Below are 19,190 nucleotides of genomic sequence, written 5' to 3'. Positions count from 1 at the left end.
GCTTACTAGCTTGCTCCTCATGACTTGTTCAGCCTGCCTTCTTACAGAACCCAGGACCTCCAGCCCAGGGATGACACCACCCACCGTGGGCTGGGCCCTCCCCCGTCAATTACCAATTAAGAAAATTCCCTATAGCTGGATCTTATGGAGGCATTTTTCTCTATTGAGTTTCCCTCCTTTCAGATGACTCTGCGTCAAGTTGACATAAAACTAGCTAGGACAAGAGTATGATAGGAGTGTGTTTTATTTTGTAAGAATCAGCATATAGATTTATTTAAAAAAAAACCATAAAATCAAATGGGGAAACTGGAGTCTTTTAAGTAGGAGACAATGAGGTCCTAAATTAAGACTGTAGCAATGGGAAAGATGTAAGGGATGAAGAGGAGGAGGAAGAAGAACCCACGTGCCTGGGGGGGCGAGCATCCTCCCAAGTGCTGGGTGGGTGACGTGATAAATGTGTAGCCATCTCCTGGTTAAGGGTCCAGCAGGAGAAGCCAGCCACACTGAGAGGGCACAAAGCCAGGGAGTGCAGCCTCAAGCAGCTGTGCAGAGGGCTGTGGGCTCGAACTATGCAGCTAAGGGCGGCTCTGGCAGAGAGAGCCCAGCTTCATAAGCACGGGGCGAGACAGCACTCCAGTCTGGACTCTAACTTTTTGGGGGGTTTGCTCCCCCAAGACATCCAACTGCTTCCCTGAACTCTCACTCCAGAGTCCTTACTTTTTGGCTCTGTGTCAGTCATGCTAGTTGGGAAATAGAGTATGTTTGTGGTTTTAGGTTTGTTTACAACTGGAAGCACATGGAAATATTGGGGTCCCACCCAAGCACATGAGACGTGGCAATTTTGCTGCCTCTAGACATGCAGTCCAGAGCTGCCGGGTTGTACTAGACAGCCCTAAGATGTGTTTCCCTGGTCAGATGACTCACAAGGAACGTCTGAAGGGAGGTCACAGTGGAAGTCTGCTTTCCCTGTGTGGATTTTGATAACTACGTAAGATGGTCAGTGAACTGCGTTGTGAGGCGTGCATCGTGAGTCCTGCTATGTTAGACTGGACTGATGGACTCGGGGAACTGCCATCAGAGAGGAGCATTCCTGAGCACCTACCTGCACATCTTCCTTCACCCGACTGAAGAACTGCAACGATGAGGCTAGCTCTCCCAGAAGATCCAAGGCATTGACTGTTTGTGGGGCCTCATCACAAAACCAAAGCAGGGAGGGGCCGGGAGCCACAGGAACACAGTGTCTGCAGGAAAGGTGGACACGCTCCACCAAGCTGTATTCCGGGATGGAGGCCAGAAAACCAGTGCTGTGGAATGTTATTTTAACTAGGCCGACATGTGTTACGTTTGTTTACGCTGCTGCGGAATATCACTTTAACTGTGTAAAGGTGTGTTGCTTTTGTTTGTGCTGCATTTGTTTAACTACGAAAAGATGTGTTACATCTGTTGCACCTTGCCTGCCTGAGGCACCTGATTGGTCTAATAAAGGGCTGAACAGCCAGTAGCTAGGCAGAGAAAGGATAGGCAGGGCTGGAGGGCAGAGAGAGTAAATAGGAGGAGAAGTCTAGGCTCAGGAAGAAAAGCAAAGAAAAACAGGAGAGGAGGAGGAGAGGAGGAGGAGAGAAGGAGGAGAGAAGGAGGGACATGTCCAGGGCAAGAAGCCGGGCAGATGCCAGACAGACAGACAGACCCAGAGAAGCAGTGAAAGTAAGACGCACAGAAATAAGAAAGGTAATAAGCCCCGAGGCAAAAGGTAGATAAAGAGAAACAGGTTAACTGAAGTTAAAAGAGCTAGCCAGAAAGGTGCCTAAGTTAGGCCAAGCATTAAAAACTAATAGTAAGTCTCTGTGTATGATTTAGGAGCCGGTTGGTGGCCCAGAAGAAAAAGAAAAAGCCTGGTACAAACCAGGGTCACTGTGGGTCATTTTCCCCAGGAGTTGGCCCCACCCTGGGTCTCCTGCACACTTCCAGAGGGCACTTTAGAATGAGGGGCGTGGCTTTTCCACCAAGCCGCTAGTACCCTCGGTCTCTCAGAGGGAGCTCACTCCCTTGCCCTACCTCTCACTGTGACTTGCGGGACGTTCTTGCATTTGTAGCTGTGACTTGACTCAGCCCTGGATGTTGGACAGCAGGTGCACAGGATTCGTGAAGGAGGGTGGCCCATATGCCCAGAAGAGAATATCTCCGATCGCTTCCCTGGAGCTACTTGTCTTTTACTCAGACTATTTCCGAAGAGATGGCAGATTACATGAGCGTACACAACAGCAGTAAGAGAAACAAGATTACAGATAAACAAATGAGAAAGGGCCAGGAGGACGCGGTAGAAAGACAAGGTCAAACAGGACGGGAGGGTAACAGATCCTCCACGTTTTCAAGAATAAAAATGTGACTGCCGGGCTTCTGAAAGCCATCGAGATGGGGAGCCATCATCACTGGGGGTACAAAGTACTTGTGTCCTGAGGGTCCTGCTGATTCCCAGAGAGACCCCAAGCTTCAGCCTCACCCGTCAGAAGCTGCAAAGTTGTTGCAAAAAGGAGTGTCGACATTAAACAAATAAACCAGTAGAAATGTGTATGTAGCCTTTGGAAATTTTGAAATGACTGTTATTAACCTTTCACCCTAGAAGTTGAAAGTATTTCATAAATACATATGCAGGAGGGGTAGTAATTTAAATGAAGAAAGCAGGAGTCGTGGGAAAGGGAGGGCGGGAAGGACAACGGTCCCAAGTGTTAGTCTAGATGGCATGCATTCCTCTTCAAGTTCTCGGACCCAAGTCCTCCGTGTCGTTGTGAGACTGCCCACTGATACTTGGCTATTGTCTCCTGGGTCCTCCATGTTGCTGTGAGACCCACTGATGACCCACCAACTCTCCATATTTGTGCTCAGCAGGGGTGATTACTGGGTTCTATACCCTGTGAGTGGGCAGGACCCTCCTGCTGGACACAGTCCCTTCCCTGGCTTCATTTCTTCATTCTTCAATAATAAATTCACTGAGCTTCCCCAAGCGCTAAAATGGGTGAGCGCCGAGCACACTGAGATGTTTGTGCAAGTGCTGAGCAGGGAGAGCGCCAGACAGAGAGACTACAGGATGAACCGGATACCCTGCCATCACCCAAAAACTACAGGAAGTGGCACAGAAAGGCTGAGATGAACCTGGGGTCTGTGCTACAGGAGGACACTCTGTTCTGAAGACACCCTCTGGGAAACAGGCAGAGACAACTCGGGACAGGCATGCCTTCCGCGGGGTGCTGTATGGGATGCCCAGTCGGTGCCTGCTCAAACCAGACCTAACCCATCCAGAGGCATCGACTGTGCTCTGTGAAGTATCCCACCAAGTCCTCTGGTCTGTGATGGGTTGAGGATGACTGCCCCACCAGGGCTGCCGCAGCCACCCTCCATCACAGGAGAGCCCCTACCAAAAACAGGATTCTAAAAGAAGCTCCAGAGACACCAAAGACTCTGATATCCTTGGAGACAGAAAAGAGCAGAATCAATCATGCCAAGAGCAGTCGTGGTCTACAGGATGACGGGGAACTCGTTCCAGCACAAATATTCTTGAATCCCGACCGGGCGACTGTGGCAACACGGGAAGGCTTAGCATGTCTATCCCAGGGGTTCCTGGTAACATGGCGTCTTGAAGATGATTAGCAGATGAAAGTGGGAAGTCCCACGACCCTATCCGTAGGAGCAAGAAAAGCCACTTGATCAAAATCCCATCTCCAACATCTATTCTCGATTAGTGAAAGGCCTGAGGCTGGGAGCATGCAGGGCCTTTTAGACTCCACTGGGAGACAGAAAACACAACCCTAAAACCATCTGAAGATTTAAGGCCTGGCTGCTGTGGGATCCGGTTTCATCTGAGAATTGTAACCTTGATGCAAATGATCTGTCTTTGCACAAAGCCGCCGCCATGACTAACAGGAACTAGAGAAGCAGTTTTGCGAAATCTCCATCGCTCTGACGGCGTCACGGCATCCTGGAAGCATGGGGCCGGGTGAGAAAGGGGACAGTTCCGACTTCCTTCCAGCAAGGGAAAGCAAGGTTACCAATATGCAAATTACATAATGACTACCTGAGGAACCTGAGGAACAAGAGAAAAAGAATCTAAAAAACAAATACACGTGTCAGATGATGTCAGAAGGGTGGGCAAACACAAAGTCAGAAGAGTCAGGTATATTTGCCAAGAACCTGGAGGGGTAGAGAGTCTACCCTGCAGAGAACAAGGCTGTTAGGGGAACCTCACCACGCACAAAAACGATATGAATACAAGTGAGAAGCAGCCATGACTGGTTTTCTCAGTCAGAGAAGGTTTTTTTGTTTGTTTGTTTGTTTGGGTTTTTTTCAGGGATAAAATTAAAAAGAATGGAGTAGCCTACAAACTTCCAATTTTGAATCTAGATAAATAGCTGTGTTTATACTCATGCTCATGTCTCTTCTCCACCCGGTCCAGGATGCTGTTTTACCGGATGGAGCCGCGCATCCCAAGCATTTAAGAGAGAAATCACACTTGCATCTTTCTGCAAGCTTGAGGTTGTTTCAAAATGTAAATCTGCTTATTAAAATATTCATAAAAATCTAGTGCTTAAAAGATATGAAAGGGGCCGAGAGGTGGTGGTGCATGTCTTTAATTCCAGAACTCAGGAGGCAGAGGCAGGCAGATCTCTGTGAGTTCGAGGCCAGCCTGGTTTGCAGAGTGAGTTCTAGGATAGCAAGGGCTACACAGAGAAGCCTTGTCTCAAATTTAAAAAAAAAAAAAAAAAAAAAGATTTGAAAGGACTGACAGGATGGCTAGGAGGGTAAAGGAGCTTGCAGCCTAATGACCTGAGCTTGACCCCAGGAACCCACATGGTAGAAAAGAACTGACTGCCAAAATTGTCCTCTGACTTTTATGAAGCGTAAGCAACACACACACACACACACACACACACACACACACACACACACATGGGGGGCGGGGGGAGATAAATAAATACAATGTTAAGAAGAGTTAAAGTAAAGAATGTCTCCATTTATTAAGGTCATACATAGCTGATGAAAACCAAGCCAAACTAAGGAGATAGAAAAACATCTATGGGGAGAAAATATTACTGAATTAAAATATTACTGAATGGCATAGAAGACATTTTTATTACACATCATATTTTTAAATGTTTATTGGTTGTGCTGAGTTTTTAATTCAAAAAATAAATGAATAATATTTAAAGTGATAAAAAAAAAAAAAGAAAGAACGAAAAGAAATGTACCAGCCAGGGCATCAGAGAGCATGGGCTAGACCACTGGTAACTGGATCATTAGGAAGGAATTCCCAGGGAGTCTTTCCGATGCTGAAAGGGATAATAGCTCCTCACCCAGCTTGAAACTGCAAGAGAGTGGGCACTGATTGCTAAACCTAAGATCCCTGAACATGAAGAAGGGCACTGTGTGACTCCTGAGCACTTCAAGCTGTCCCAAGCCCAGGACATAGGGGTACTCCCTTCTAGAAACAGCTACATGACTTAGGATGTCTCCCACAAAACTGCTCATTCACTGCTTGTACATCCTTGTCTTCCGACAGAGACTGAACATTCTCAAGAGCCTGGAAAATCAAGTTCTGCCCATCCCCTCCCTCCTGTGAGACTCTGGGCTGATGTTTTATTTCCTTTTCTTTCTTCCAAATTCAGACCCCAGCTGTTCCTGGAGCTTTCCCAGTTAGATATTCATTGCTGAAGATGGGGGCAGAGAAGACAGAGCAAGAGAAACCTACGGCTTCTTGTTTTTAAAAAGGAGACTTGGGGACTGGAGGGACGGACGTGCTGGCAGTTAAGAACACATGCTATTCTTCCAGTAAATCCAAATTTGGTTCCCAGCACCCATTTAGGGGGCGCACAGCTCCCTGTAACTCCCCTCAAAAGGATCTGCTGCCCTCTTCTGGTTGACATAGGTACTGCATTGATGTGCACACACTGACACACACAGGCATAATTGTTTAAAGAATATAATCAATGAAAACCTTTTCTTAAATAATCAAAGGAGAAAATTGAAAGAATAAAGAAGTATCAGGCCTGGGAGTTGAAGCTGATCAGAGAACTGCAACAGTGTGGGACATTCCCAGAGATGATTTGGATTTAGTTCTGCAAATTGGCACACATTCATTATTGTACCTTCCTCTCTAAGCTGCGACCAGTCAGCTTTCACTCTTGATAGGAGAAAAACTAAAGAACTATATGTACTTCTCTATGTATTCCAGTTTAATTTAAACATGCTGAACTATTAAATAGGGATACCTGGCATACGGCAATCAAGGCAGAAATAATAGACGCCACGGTCCAGCCTCCTGGGGTGTGAGGGGGTGAAAAGAAAAGCCTCGCTCTGCAAGCCCCAAAGACTCTCACTCAAAGAAAAAGAAAACGTAATTATTCCCCGAGCACATTGGAATAAAGATTGTGAATTAGGTGTGAAAAGTTTTTTTTTTTTTTGAGAGTATAAAATTGATGTTAGAAAGAAGAGTGTGCCGCTCACTCTGTGGGGACATGGGGAACATTCTGTACTCGACGCTGGGAAGCAGGGACTGGTACCTGCAACCTGGAAGGGGGCTAAACTTTGTGGCACACAGCCCTCTCCCCACCTGGATGGAGCACCCATGTGTTCCTGCCTCCTCAATCCCATCCCATCTTTTTCCTTGTGCACCCCATCCCTCCGCGTGACATTAAATGAAGGAGTGTTTGGAGGGCCCCAACACTGGCACTCATTATAGGAAGATGGATGGGATGGAGGCCTGGCTGTGCTTGCTCTGTGTTTTCAGTGGAGCCAGGGAATCCAAGCTCAGACAAGAGGGGCACCATCGGATGGCAGACACCAACATCAGGTGCTGGCGTCCACACAGGAATCTGAAGACTGGGACCCAGGCTGCAGGGACCTTTACGATGCTTTAAAACACCAACCTTAACTGAACAAGATTGCCTCTATGTATTAATTAATTTTTTTACCAAGAAGTCACCACAATTCTGTCATGGCTGTCTCTCAGCTATGACAAAGCTTTCTGAAAGAAAAATATCTAGCCCACAGCTCTATGTACTCAGGTGGGGTAGGGGTTGTCACTTTTTCAAATGTTATATAAACATATAAAAATGTTACTTAACCATAGAAGAAGAGCACACAGGAAAGTGTTTAACAGCACAGCCCTCCCCCACCTTCTCCTTTCTAACCCTCCCCCATCCCCTCTCTCTTCCCCTCCTCTTCTTTCCAATCCATTCAGTGTTTTAAAATACAGTTAAGATAAATTGACTTCATGACCCACAAATAGGCTGTTACCCAGAATTTGAAAACTCTGATTGAGACCAATTCAAAAATGTCCTGCCACCACCGAGGTCCCTAAGGATTCCCGAGTCTATTGTGTGAGGGAAAGGGGGGAAAAGGAAATTTCACTAAACCGGTTGAACGCTAAGCAATGTGTCTATCAACTGAAGTCTGACTCTTTTATTCTAAATTTCTAAGTAAACACTGATGGTGTTTTCCCTAGTACTTGGCTCTGAGGATGCTGCAGGATCACTAGGGAAGAACAGATGTGCTACGGAGAGAACCCAAGGCCAGTCTGGCTGAACTGGGCATGATAGAATGTGCATATATGAGTGTGTACACATGTGTGCACATCAAAAACAAACAAAAAACAAAACAAAAAGAAAGCTGTGTTGTGGTGGCACATGCCTTTAATCCCAGCACTGGGGAGGCAGAGGTAGGAAGATCTCTGTGAGGCCAGCCTGGTCTACAGAGCGAGTTCCAGGACAGGCTCCAAAACTACACAGAGAAATCCTGTCTCAAAAAAAAAAAAAAAAAGACACATGTGCACATGTGTGCGCCCAGGCCAGAGACAGCATTGGGTGCCATTTACCTTGGTTTCCGAGGCGGTGTAGTTCACAAGCATGGTACTCTCAGACTAGGCTCAGCAGTCTAGCCACTGAGCCATAGAGATTCACTTGCCTCCACCTCCTGGGCAAGGGGATTACAAGTGTCTACCACCACTCCTGGCTTTCTACATGGTGCTGGGAATCGACTGAGCCATTCCCCAGCCCCAGAGACGGAAGACCGCAACCGCCATGGCCGCAGCAGCTTTGGCCTGTGGATGTAGTAACATGGTTTTACCTTGAAGTTTGCTGTTGTTGTTTGGGGTTGGTTTTTGTTTGTCTTTGTACTTCATCTTCTTTGATAACCGGGAAATGTTTTTCTTCAATAACCTAATCATTTAACAAAACTTAGCACATTTGCTTTAAAATGGTTGGTCCTGTAAACCAGTCACCACCTAAAATAAAATAATTTTGCTCTTACATATAGTGTGTGTGTGTGTGTGTGTGTGTGTGTGTGTGTGTGTGTGTGTGTGTGTATAGATGTGTGTGGATGTGTGCACCAGTCCAGTGTAAGCTCCTATGGTGCCAAAGGATTACATCAAGTGTCCTCCTGTGTTGCGTTCTACCTTATTCCTTTGAGACAGGGTCTCTCACTGAACCTAGAACTCATTGGTTTGGAGCTGGCCACCACGCCCAGCAATTCTCATATCTCCACATGAACCTCGGTGCTGGGGTAATGGGCACACACAGTCATAGATGGCTTTTTACCTGGGTGCCAGGGATCCATGCCCAGGTCCTCATACTTGAATCAATTATTAAATGTCTATTAAGCAAGGTTGCAAGACTAGATGCAGACTTTCCCTGCCCAGCACTGCCCTCCCTGGGGTCACAACATCCTGACTGACATCTCAGTTGCATCTGTGCCTCGGCTGCACCTAATTCTTGACAGTCACAGTGATTTTAGAAACCAAATGGGTAAGGCATGGACAGGAACTGGGTGAGGCTGGCCTTAAGGAGTAATATTAGTCAGGGGTAGTTACATATTAAACTAACACATTGTCAGCCACGTACAGACCTTTTTCCTGTATGGTATGTCAAATTTTTCTATCCCATATACATTTATAATGAAGCTAAAATGGACTCTACAGTCTTTATTGTTACACAGGCATGCTTGTTATTATTTTATCATTTTAAAATGCACAGTTCTTTTTTACTATAGACCGGCACTGAAATCTTTTGGGCCCTAAGTGAAACCAGACAGATAACAATATCCCATAAACTTTGCTGAATTCCCAAGTCATTGGTGACACCAGGTGAAAGACAGAAGATGGGGTCTGACTGCCATGGAGGTGTTCCAGTTGACTTCAAGTAAAGGGAAAATGCGGCATAAATACAGCTCAGGCCGGGGCCTTGGTGGTACTTGGAGGAGGGAAATTGTCTTCAATAGCATAATCTGATTGCCTGGAGGTCATCAGACCCTTGCTCATATTTCCAAAAGTACTCCAAGACCCGAGTCCTCACGGGCTTGTGGGCTCTGTGATTGTGAGCGTCCACCCCCACACCCTGGACAGGGACCACAGTCTTCGGTTCTCTTGTCAGAGCTTGCTCAAAGACATCTAAGAATTTGTTATGGGTAATCCAAGACCCTGGGGTCTCCCAAGGGTCACCTCTCCTCACACCACACACCAATGAACACATAATAGATGACATCATTCCTAGGCTCTGAAGCCCTCATCAGCCACCTGCTGTGGTGGGTCAGGGCCTGTCTATGCTTTATCTCCTCACATCAACGTGACAGGCCTATGGAGCTCTCCTCCGATCGTCAGCCTATGGCTCCAGACAAAGGCAGTTGCTTCCCAATCTGTATACTGCTACAACAGCTAAGGTGACCGGAAGTCCCCACATCTCCACAGCACCTGTCACTTAAGTATGAGGTTTATCACATGAGAGTGAGGGGTGACATAAAGACACACTTGTCCCCTTCAGCCCTACTTCACGGTTGGTCTAGGTTAGCCACAGACGAGACCAGCAAGCTGTCACTGTGCCTCGATGTATGAGTGCCCCAAAGAGACAGAGATCAAAGTCAGCACAGGGGGAACGACAAAAGATTTGTTCTCTCCTAAATAAACTCTAGGCAGAGATTCCTAAATCCGGGGGGGGGGGGTCCTCCAAGAAGATACAACTGCTCAGCCAGTGTCACCTAGACCCTTCCCCACTTCCTGCCTCAGGGACAGTCCCACACCCTTCCCAGCAGCTCCAGCACTTTAGTCAACAATGCAGGTACCACACGCAACAGGGTCACGGGGAGAGACGGCTGCCGTATTTGTGAACCAAAATCATGCGTGCTGACACCTATTAAGGAAAAGGTTTAGTTCATGATCAAGGTCTTTTGCCCAAATTGAAAATGTTTCTAAGCTGAGGTGTGTGAGCCACATCTGGAACTTTTCTCATGAATAAAATCTGACCAATGACTGATTGAATACTAGACAGAGCCAGATGTGGTGGCACACTACCGCAATCCCAGCACTTGACTGGTAGACAGCGCATGAACAGAGGGGTCATGAGTTCAAGATCATCCTCAGCTACATAGGAAATTTAAGGCCAACCTGGGCTACATGAGACTCTGTCCTGGTTTCCAAGCACTGCGACCAAAAGCAACTTTCAGAGGAAAGAGCTTATATCATCTCACAGATCACAGTCCACCATAAGGGAAGTCAGGACAGGAACTCAAGACAGGAACCCAAGGCAGGAACCAATCCAGAGGCCATGGAGGTGTGCTGCTTACAGACTTACTCAACCTGCTTTTTTATATAACCCAGGCCCACCTGCCCAGGGGAGGCACTGTCCACAGTGAACTAGACCCTCCCACATCAATCATCAATCAAGAAAATGTCCCATAGACTTGCCTACTGGTGGAAAGCATTTCCTATTCATGGAAGCATTTCCAACTGAGATGATCTCTTCCCACATGACCCTAGCTTATATCAAGTTAAAAAAAAAAAAAAAAAAAGGACAGATCCTATCTCAAACAAACATGAAAAATACTCAAGTGATTAAAACAAAATGTTCTATCAAGTGCCTCTTATTCTGTCTTGGTTACCAGCCCATGAGACAGTACCACCTGATTTAGGATGGATCTCTCCCTACCCTGGTTAATTTTCTCTGGAAATGCCAACACAGACTCACTCCGAATATTCGTTATTTATTAATCCCCAGCCTCTTCTCAGTCTAGTTGGGTTGATAACCAGCAATAACCACTACAGCAATGATCCCAGCATCTACTTTAGTTAGAGAATAGAAGTAAAATGGTCTCATGATCTCTAAACCTTCTGTAGGAGCTGGAGAGACGACTCGGCTGTTAAGAGCACTAGATGCTCCTGCAGCAGACGCAGGTTCCATTCCCATACAGTCATAGACCCCTGGCCCCCGCAAGGTGGCTCACAACCATTCCATAAATCCAGTTCCGGGGGATCTGACGCCCTCTTCGCCCTCCAAGTGCACTGCCTTGACAGTGCACAAACACACAAAAAAAAACAGGCAAAAACTCAAACACATCAAAAAAAAGTCTTTGCAAAATTATTTGTAGATTTAATCTCTTTTCAGCAAACCATTTATATTTTAAATATTTTATCTACTGGTTTGAGGGAATATTTGCCTTGTACCCCAATTCTGACACCACAGGTGGTATAGATGTAAGCTAATTGGCCTTCAGAGGCATTTACACGGGGATCACATCTTTGGCCTAATTTCTATATCCAGGGGTCTAAAACATATAAATTTATATAGCTGTTCAACTCATATTCTCTGCCTGTTCACTACATTATTTATTAAAGTAAAGGGTTATTATCCTGAATATTATTCAATAAAGGCTTTATTAAATCTATTATGTTATGCTGTACTAAGGAATACCACGCAGACAAATTTTTAGAAACAAAGGTCGGGCTGGAGAGACGGCTCAATGGTAAAGAGTACTTGCTACTCTTGCAGAGGGCCTGGGTTCAGTTTCCAGTACTCACAGGGCAGCTGTGGAGTACTGTCAGTAACTCCAGTAACTTCTAGGGGATCTGAGGTTCTCCTCTGATCTCAGCAGCCACCAGGCATGCACACTGTGGGCAGACAGGCATTCAAGCAAAGCACTCGAATGCATAAATCCATCTTTAAAAGATCAAGAAAACAAAAGTAGACCTGTATATGCCTACAAATTCCAAAATACATGCAAGTGAATAAAACAGTGAAGGAGAAAAGTGGGGAAGGACGCTGTGTTAAAATGAGACACCACCCATACAGACTTCTGTGGGTACCATACCATACCTCCTTTGGCTACATCAATGTGGTTGACCTTAGGGCAAGGTTGGAGGAAGGCACACTGCACAGCTCTATGCATCCTTCTGTGATGGTCCTTGTGACTGTCACCTCATATTCATCAGGGAAGAAAAGGGAGAGTCGAAGTGCTCATAACTGGATTCTATTTTTTTAATGGTTGAACAGTTCCTTATTAAGTGTGCTCCCCCAGCTAAGCGGGTAAAGCTAACTTTGGCTTACCTGAGGAGCAAATGTTCGGTTTGTATTACTCAGTCTGGCCACAGAAGGGCTGGGAGGCAGCCTTGTTACATAAACCTCCTGTTTGCTCCCAAGGCTGTTCGGCCCCTCCCCTGGGGGCGGGGGCACTGTCAGGAGAACACTGGGAATCTTAAACTCCAGGGTTGCATCTTTGGACTCTGGGTCAAAAGATGACCTCTGCTATAGCTCCAGGATGCTCAGAGCTGGTCCTATTTAAAAAACAACAACAACAACAACAACTGTCTTCCCAGGTTATCTAGTCTGTAGAGAGAGAGCATCCTTTGCCCACCTCTCAGAGGGATCTTCATTGGCTTCTCCTGTGAGTTACCATTTACATTGATTGCAATTATGGTTTATCCCATCTTCACACATTACCGTTACAGTCAAGGAGACCTACCAGCAAGGTCATCTAACTCAAGCTCTAATCTCACAGATGAGGGGTGGGGGCACAGAAAGGCACCTTTAATCTTTCAGATAAAAGTAATTTTGAATAAAAAGCTGAGGCACAGAGTTAGTCTAAGAGTGGGGACTCAGTCCCCATTCTGTTCTACACTCTGTTTTTTTCCTCCAAACTCACCTCCCTCCTACACCATCTTTGACACCCCACCCCACCCCCTGACAGTCTCCTTTACAGTGTACAATCAAAGAAACAGTCACACACACTAAAAACACCCCAACAAGTCTGTCATCCAACTATATAAGACGTGTGCTTTTATAGAGGTTTTTGTCATTTCCTTCTCCCCTCAGGGGTCATGCCTATTTCTAATGTCAATGATCATGGATCATTCGTGTGTGTGTGTGTGTGTGTGTGTGTGTGTGTGTGTGTGTGTGTGTGTGTGCAATGAAAAAATATTTTTCATAATAAATAAAAAGGTTGCAACATTCTCAGTTCTACTGATTCTATTAAGAACATTAATAAGTTAGGGGATCAAGTAGGTGTAAGTTGGTGAACTATTAACAGTCACTTTTAACTAGTTACCAAGGCACAAAACTGGTTCTACCTAGCACACCCATAGCTCTAGACTCCCCCGAAGCCAACCACTAGTGACCATCATGTAAAAGTCATCAAACCCACCGTCACTCTGACAGTAGAGATACTCCCTATGGAAACCATCGACTGACTCCTGTCATTGATTTGAGGGATAATGGAATAGCTTCCCACAATGCTATGAGAGGTATCATCATGGTTCCAAAAATCCCAGGAATGCAAACTACAATCAGGACCTTCCCAGACCAGGCCTGTGTGCAGTGACCAGGGCTGTCCCACACCTGGCTCCAGACACCAAGAACACAAGGCCAGGATCTCCGCTACATCATACATGAACCAATCTCATCGAGAGGGGAAGCCCTCTACTTTTTAAACACTTCTGACAATAATTTAATATCCCGGACAACCGAGACTACTTCCTGTCCATAAGCCATCTCAGAAGAAATGGAGGTTAGAATCTGAAGACAGGGCAGCAAAGCCATAGGTAGCAACGGGGTGGGGGGCCGTGAAAAGGGTGATGGATCCGAGGGAACTACAGGGGCTGAGGGCAGCTTTCTGAAGGGAGGCACCTGGGGGAAATGGGGCTCGATGTGATGTCGGTGAAGAGCAGCGAGGAAGACATCTTGTCATTAAACCGAAGTCTCTAAGTCAATTATGACACTTTGGACAGAAACTCGGAGGAAACAAATAGGATGGGAACAGAGAAACGTTCTTATCTGATCAATAAATACGACGACGCAGTGTATTTGTCACAGAGCCTTTGCACGCAGACTTCAGCATTTCCATTAGCTCCGCAGGCAGCTGCCATGTGCGGTATACTCTTATGTCTAAGTTCAAAGCAATGGGGGAAAGTAGAAACAAAAATGTCCTAGTTGGCTTTCTGTTGCTGTGGTAAACACCATAACCAAAAGTGACTTGAAAGGAGAGGCTTATTTCAGCTCACAAGTCCCAGGCCACAGTCCGTCAGTGAAGAAAGGCACGGCAGGAGCTCACGGCAAGATCTTGAAGGCAGGAGCTGGCATGGAGGCCATGGAGGAAAATAGAAACTGTAGCTTCCTATTACAGCCCATGTCTGCCTGCCTAGGGAGGGCATTGACACAGAGCGATGGGCTCTTCTGTATCAGTTATCAAGTAAGAAAATGCCTCCATAGACACACCCACTGGCCAATCTGATGGAGGTCAGTTCTGTAGTTGAGGTTCCCTCTTCCCGGGTGTATCAAGTGGACAACAAAGATTAGCCATCACAAAAAGAAAACGAAGGTAGTGTTATTTGATTGCACATTAAATTTCTCTAAACCATTAAGGTAACTATTGTATGTGAATATTTTCCAAGAGTATCATAGTACATATGCTGGACTTTGAGCTTACGGGGGCCTACAGGAGAACTATACTCTGACCATGATTTTTTTTAATGTGTGTGAGTGTTTTGTCTTCATGTATGTCTGTGTACTACATGGATGCCTGGTGCCTGCAGATTCCAGAAGAGGGCTTTGGATCCCCTGGGACTGGAGTTGGTGTAATGTGGGTGCTGGAAATTGAACCCAGGTCCTTTGGAAGATTAGCCAATGCTCTTAACCACTAAGCCATCTCTCCAGTACCTCTGACTATGATTTTATAGTCACATACACACATGTCCATAGATTGAAGGGAAAAAAACCTTCAATAGACACCTCAATAAAAGTTCAGACAAATCTGAAATGGTGAGCTTCATTCCCCTCTTTTAACCTGTTATTAAGATAGATTTAACAAGGATAATGAGAAAACTAAATCACCTATGTTTAAACCCTGTGACCCAATATGACCCTAACTTCTTATTACCAAGAAATTTCCAAGGAGTAGGCATCCACACAGGACCTGGATCCAACACCTGCTGGATCTGTGGTGAGCCACACCCTCAGCATGCACTGTCCATGAAGATGCACAAAGGAGCAGTGAGGTCTTATTCTTAGGTTCCAAGTCCCTAAGTCTCTCTTTCCTACAAGGCTCTATGTTTCAAACTTCAGATCAAGCAGAGATGCTGGTACATGATCTTGAAATGAGTGGAGACCACTAAAATGCAGCATCCCATTGCTTCAACTTAATACATACTTATACTTTGCAGGGTTGGAATGAACAAACACATTGCCTTTCCATCCACTGTAACTTCAGAGAAACCCTCAGGGTCAAGGTCAGCAAGATCCTTCTCTGGTCCTCAAACAAGTCATCACTTTGGCCTAGATTCCAACAGGAACACAGCAAAATAGCATGAAGCCTGCAATGCGGCACTAATATCTCACCCACAAGGATCATGTGTCACCACCAGCCGTCACTCAAACCCTGTACCCGCTTAGAGTCCCTTCCCCAATTGTCAAAGCAACAGTCATATACACAGAGGGCCATACGCCATGTATGCACAGTTTCTCAGTCTCTTGACCTTCTTCTTCTATGCCACACTCTCCATTTCCCATGCAAAAGTAGCCACAGCACAGTAGTTGAGTGTTCACACCCTTAAAGATTTCTTGAGTTCAGTATCCTCAGATCCAAGGTGCCACTCTTCAAGTAGAATTCTGATTCACCAAGTACAAAGGTTACACAGCAAAGTCTTTAAGTTTTATAAGTTCAGGAAAAGCTAAGTATTTCAAAATTATGATACACTACGAATACTACAGCCAGGTACATAGTCTTACCCATCATGACTTGCCATACATTCCCTGTAGAGCCCCCATCATCGAGGTAATGTTGGAATTGTATGCGGCTGGGAGCACAGGCTCCCCTCAGCATAGGTTCTTGTTTTAGTCTATTTCCACCAATAAATAAATAAATAAATAAGAAATGTTTGTTAAAACAGACTTCTTGTTTTCTTTTTTTAGAACTGGCAGCCATGCATTCATTAATTGTGAACATAACATAACATATACCTGGGTTGTTATTTACCATAATAGTGAGATTGGGTCACATAGACTTCTTTGGTTCCTGTAGCAGAGCAAACCTAAGTCATAAGCAATACTGCACATAGAATTGATAAATGTGCTGGACACCATGGTAGGTATGGAATCATTTCCTTGCTACGATGGAAAAATACCAACCATTCAAATAAGCCCATCTAAAGGTCTTACCAATTACCTACACACCCAAAAAAATTAAGTAAGCGATGCTTTAGCTGGTTCTACGATTAATAACTGAGCAACAAATCATCAAAAAAAGTGCATAGTCATTAGAGACCACCTCTTTTGTGGTAACTGGGCAGGATCAATCAACTTCCACTAACACTCAAATGCACCGAGCAGAGAGAGCCACATCCTGACCCTTGGTTTCTCGATGCACTAGAGTCTTGCGAAAGATTCTGAGTGCGCACAGAGCTCCATGCTCTCTGCAAGGGGAGCTTCGTAGCTCCCCATCCATTGTGATATCGAAGGAGATAGACCAAGGACTCCATCTTGGAGATGCCAGCCATCTGATGATCTGTCTCTTGGGAGCCTGTCTCCACCAAGACCATGGGCTGTCTGCAGGGAAGAGGCAGGCAAGCAGAACAGCGCTGTCCAGCTGCCCACCCACCTGGGTCCCATCACCCCGGTGAGTCTTCTTACCACCTCATCTACAGCTTAACCAAATAAAACCTCATCAGCCTCCTTTTCATTTTACCCACAACCCAGAAAAAGGCTTGACTACATCATGTGGGCCTCCTTTTAACCAAACCCAGAATGCTTTAAGTGAAATCAAAGGTGCCTGTCTAGGATTTTTTAATGTGGAAATCAGATATCCAAGTATCACTTTTGTTTCAAAGGAAATTTTCCATCTTCACTTTTTTCTCTGGTATCATTCCAAGCAAAGACGAACCCAACTGCTTTCCTTCTCCATCTCCCCTTGAAATGAAATGTACCACTCCATCTGCTCAACCCTCACCTCCAACTTCAGGAGGACGGAGGCCCTGCCTGTGCAGAGGATGAAGATTCCTCATGACGCAACCCTCAACATCCCTGGATTGGAGACGCATGGAAGAAGACAGGGGCCCTCACTGCTGTCCCCATCGGCAACAGGCACTAGGGGTCATCACCAGCACCCCTCCCTCCAGACAGAGGGTCCTGCACTCAGGCACCAACACAGGCCACACAGCCACAGGGTAGGGTCTTCACCCAGCACACAGACAACAAGGCAAGCAGGGAGGGGAAATGGCCAGCATCCTCAGCCGGCCCTTCCTGCCTCCTCCTGCCTCCTGCGCTTGCCACCCAGCCTCTCCCCCAGTGTGCTCCAAGTTCACAGGGATCTGGGTCTCTAGCACTGGCCTAGTCAGCTCTTCTCTACCCTACCCCCAATTTCCCATCTGTGGGTAAGTCTACCCAGTTGCTCTGAAGACTGGGGCATTCCTGTGGAGCATCTCTGCTCCCGAAGCTCTCCGCATGTGCTCAGTCCTCTGTCTCCTCCCCCTCCCCCTACCTGGCTCCTCGCTGCTGCCCCCAAACCAGGCAGTGGGTTCCTCCTCTGGGAGCTGGGGTTCTCCTCCACCTCCTCCGCCCTCGAGGGCTTTGCGCTTCTTCGACATCTCTGCCCAGGGCCTGGGGTTTGGGGGTTTTTCTTTCCCCTCCCCCTGGCCCTCCCCTCTCGGAGAGGAGAGTGAAGGTGGGGTTAGGTGGAGAGGAAAGGGGTGGGGAGAAGAGGCCAGGGAGGGAAAGAAATTGCTGCCGAAAGACTGGAAGGGATCTGGAAGGCAGGCAGGAGAGGCAGGGACTTGTGCTGAAGCCCCAGGATTGCTTCCATCAGTGTGGCCCTACTCTGGAGCTCTCTCTCTCTCTCTCTCTCTCTCTCTCTCTCTCTCTCTCTCTCTCTCTCTCTCTCTCTCTCTCTCTCTCCCCTCTTCCTTCTATTAAAAGGGTGAGATGAGAGGGGAAATCAAAACCCAAGAGGAAAGGCTCCTCAGAAACCTCAGAGGTTTCCTGCTAATGTGGGAGGGGGCCTGGGTGGGTACTCTCTCTCTCTCTCTCTCTCTGAGGACTCCGGGTCCTGCCTGGCTATGAGGAGCCTGTGTGTGGCTGTGGGGAAGACAGCCACAGGCAGAGTGAGAGGTGTTTGACTGGGATGGTTGGGACATGGTTTCAATGGATTGCCAAATAAAATAATAAATAAAATGCTACAGAAGGCAACAGAGATGTTTTCAGACACTAGGGATTCAGGACCCCTTCCTCTCCTGTGGCATCATGTGATATCTCACAGAAGAGACAGGAGTGGGGGACCGGAGGATAGGCAGGGATGGCCAGTGCAGGGAGAATCTTCTACTGAGGACCGAAGACCGGCCGCAGGAAGGAGGGGGGAGGTTGAGGGGCACTACGGTCCTTCTCTGCGCCACCTCAAGAGGCACCTGCAGGTCTGGCTAGGCAGCCGCTGCAGTTTGCAGCTGGGGCGCAGTCTACTCAGAAACTTGCAGCTCAGAAACTCCAGGAAGCCCGAGTGATGAGCCCTAGGCTGTCGCTGGGCACTGGGGTCGGCTGCAGCTTTCCCCCTACCTCTCCTTCAAAGCCTTGTGTCTCTAGCTTTATAAAGCCCCGTGCTTCTCGCTTCCACTCCTCATCCCATTCACCCAGGCACAGCCACAAACACTGGCACACGCCACACTCACACACACACACACACACACACACACACACACACACACACACACACATTTTCTTACTGCTGGAAAAGGAGATAGATGCTGGGAAGTTTTTTGTTTTTGTTTTTGTTTTTTTTCCTGAAGCAGAAAAAAAAAGGATTGGAATTAAGTTTTCCTTTCTCTTTTTTCTTTCTTCTAATCCATCCCCCTTTGGACTCTTAGTGGTTAATGTTAGATTAAAAAAGAAATTATCAACTTACCC

At 46.6% G+C, this 19,190-nt stretch overlaps 1 protein-coding gene across 3 annotated transcripts in view; it reads right to left on the bottom strand.

Annotated features, from left to right (window-relative positions):
• Positions 1-17,899, bottom strand: part of Pde10a (phosphodiesterase 10A) — a 437,658-nt gene extending 419,759 nt beyond the window's left edge. For all 3 annotated transcript variants that reach the window (XM_052750814.1, XM_052750815.1, XM_052750817.1), the window contains exon 1: positions 17,779-17,899. In XM_052750814.1, coding sequence (XP_052606774.1) covers positions 17,779-17,884 — 106 coding nt within the window. In that variant the 5' untranslated portion in view covers positions 17,885-17,899. The remainder of the gene's footprint in view (positions 1-17,778) is intronic.
• Between the last annotated feature and the right edge of the window lie 1,291 nt (positions 17,900-19,190).

The sequence above is a fragment of the Peromyscus californicus genome, unplaced genomic scaffold (genome assembly GCF_007827085.1).
Source record: "Peromyscus californicus insignis strain IS unplaced genomic scaffold, ASM782708v3 Scaffold_22__1_contigs__length_63687245, whole genome shotgun sequence".
In the NCBI taxonomy this organism is placed as follows: domain Eukaryota; kingdom Metazoa; phylum Chordata; class Mammalia; order Rodentia; family Cricetidae; genus Peromyscus; species Peromyscus californicus.
This window is presented reverse-complemented; position numbering and strand designations above follow the sequence as displayed.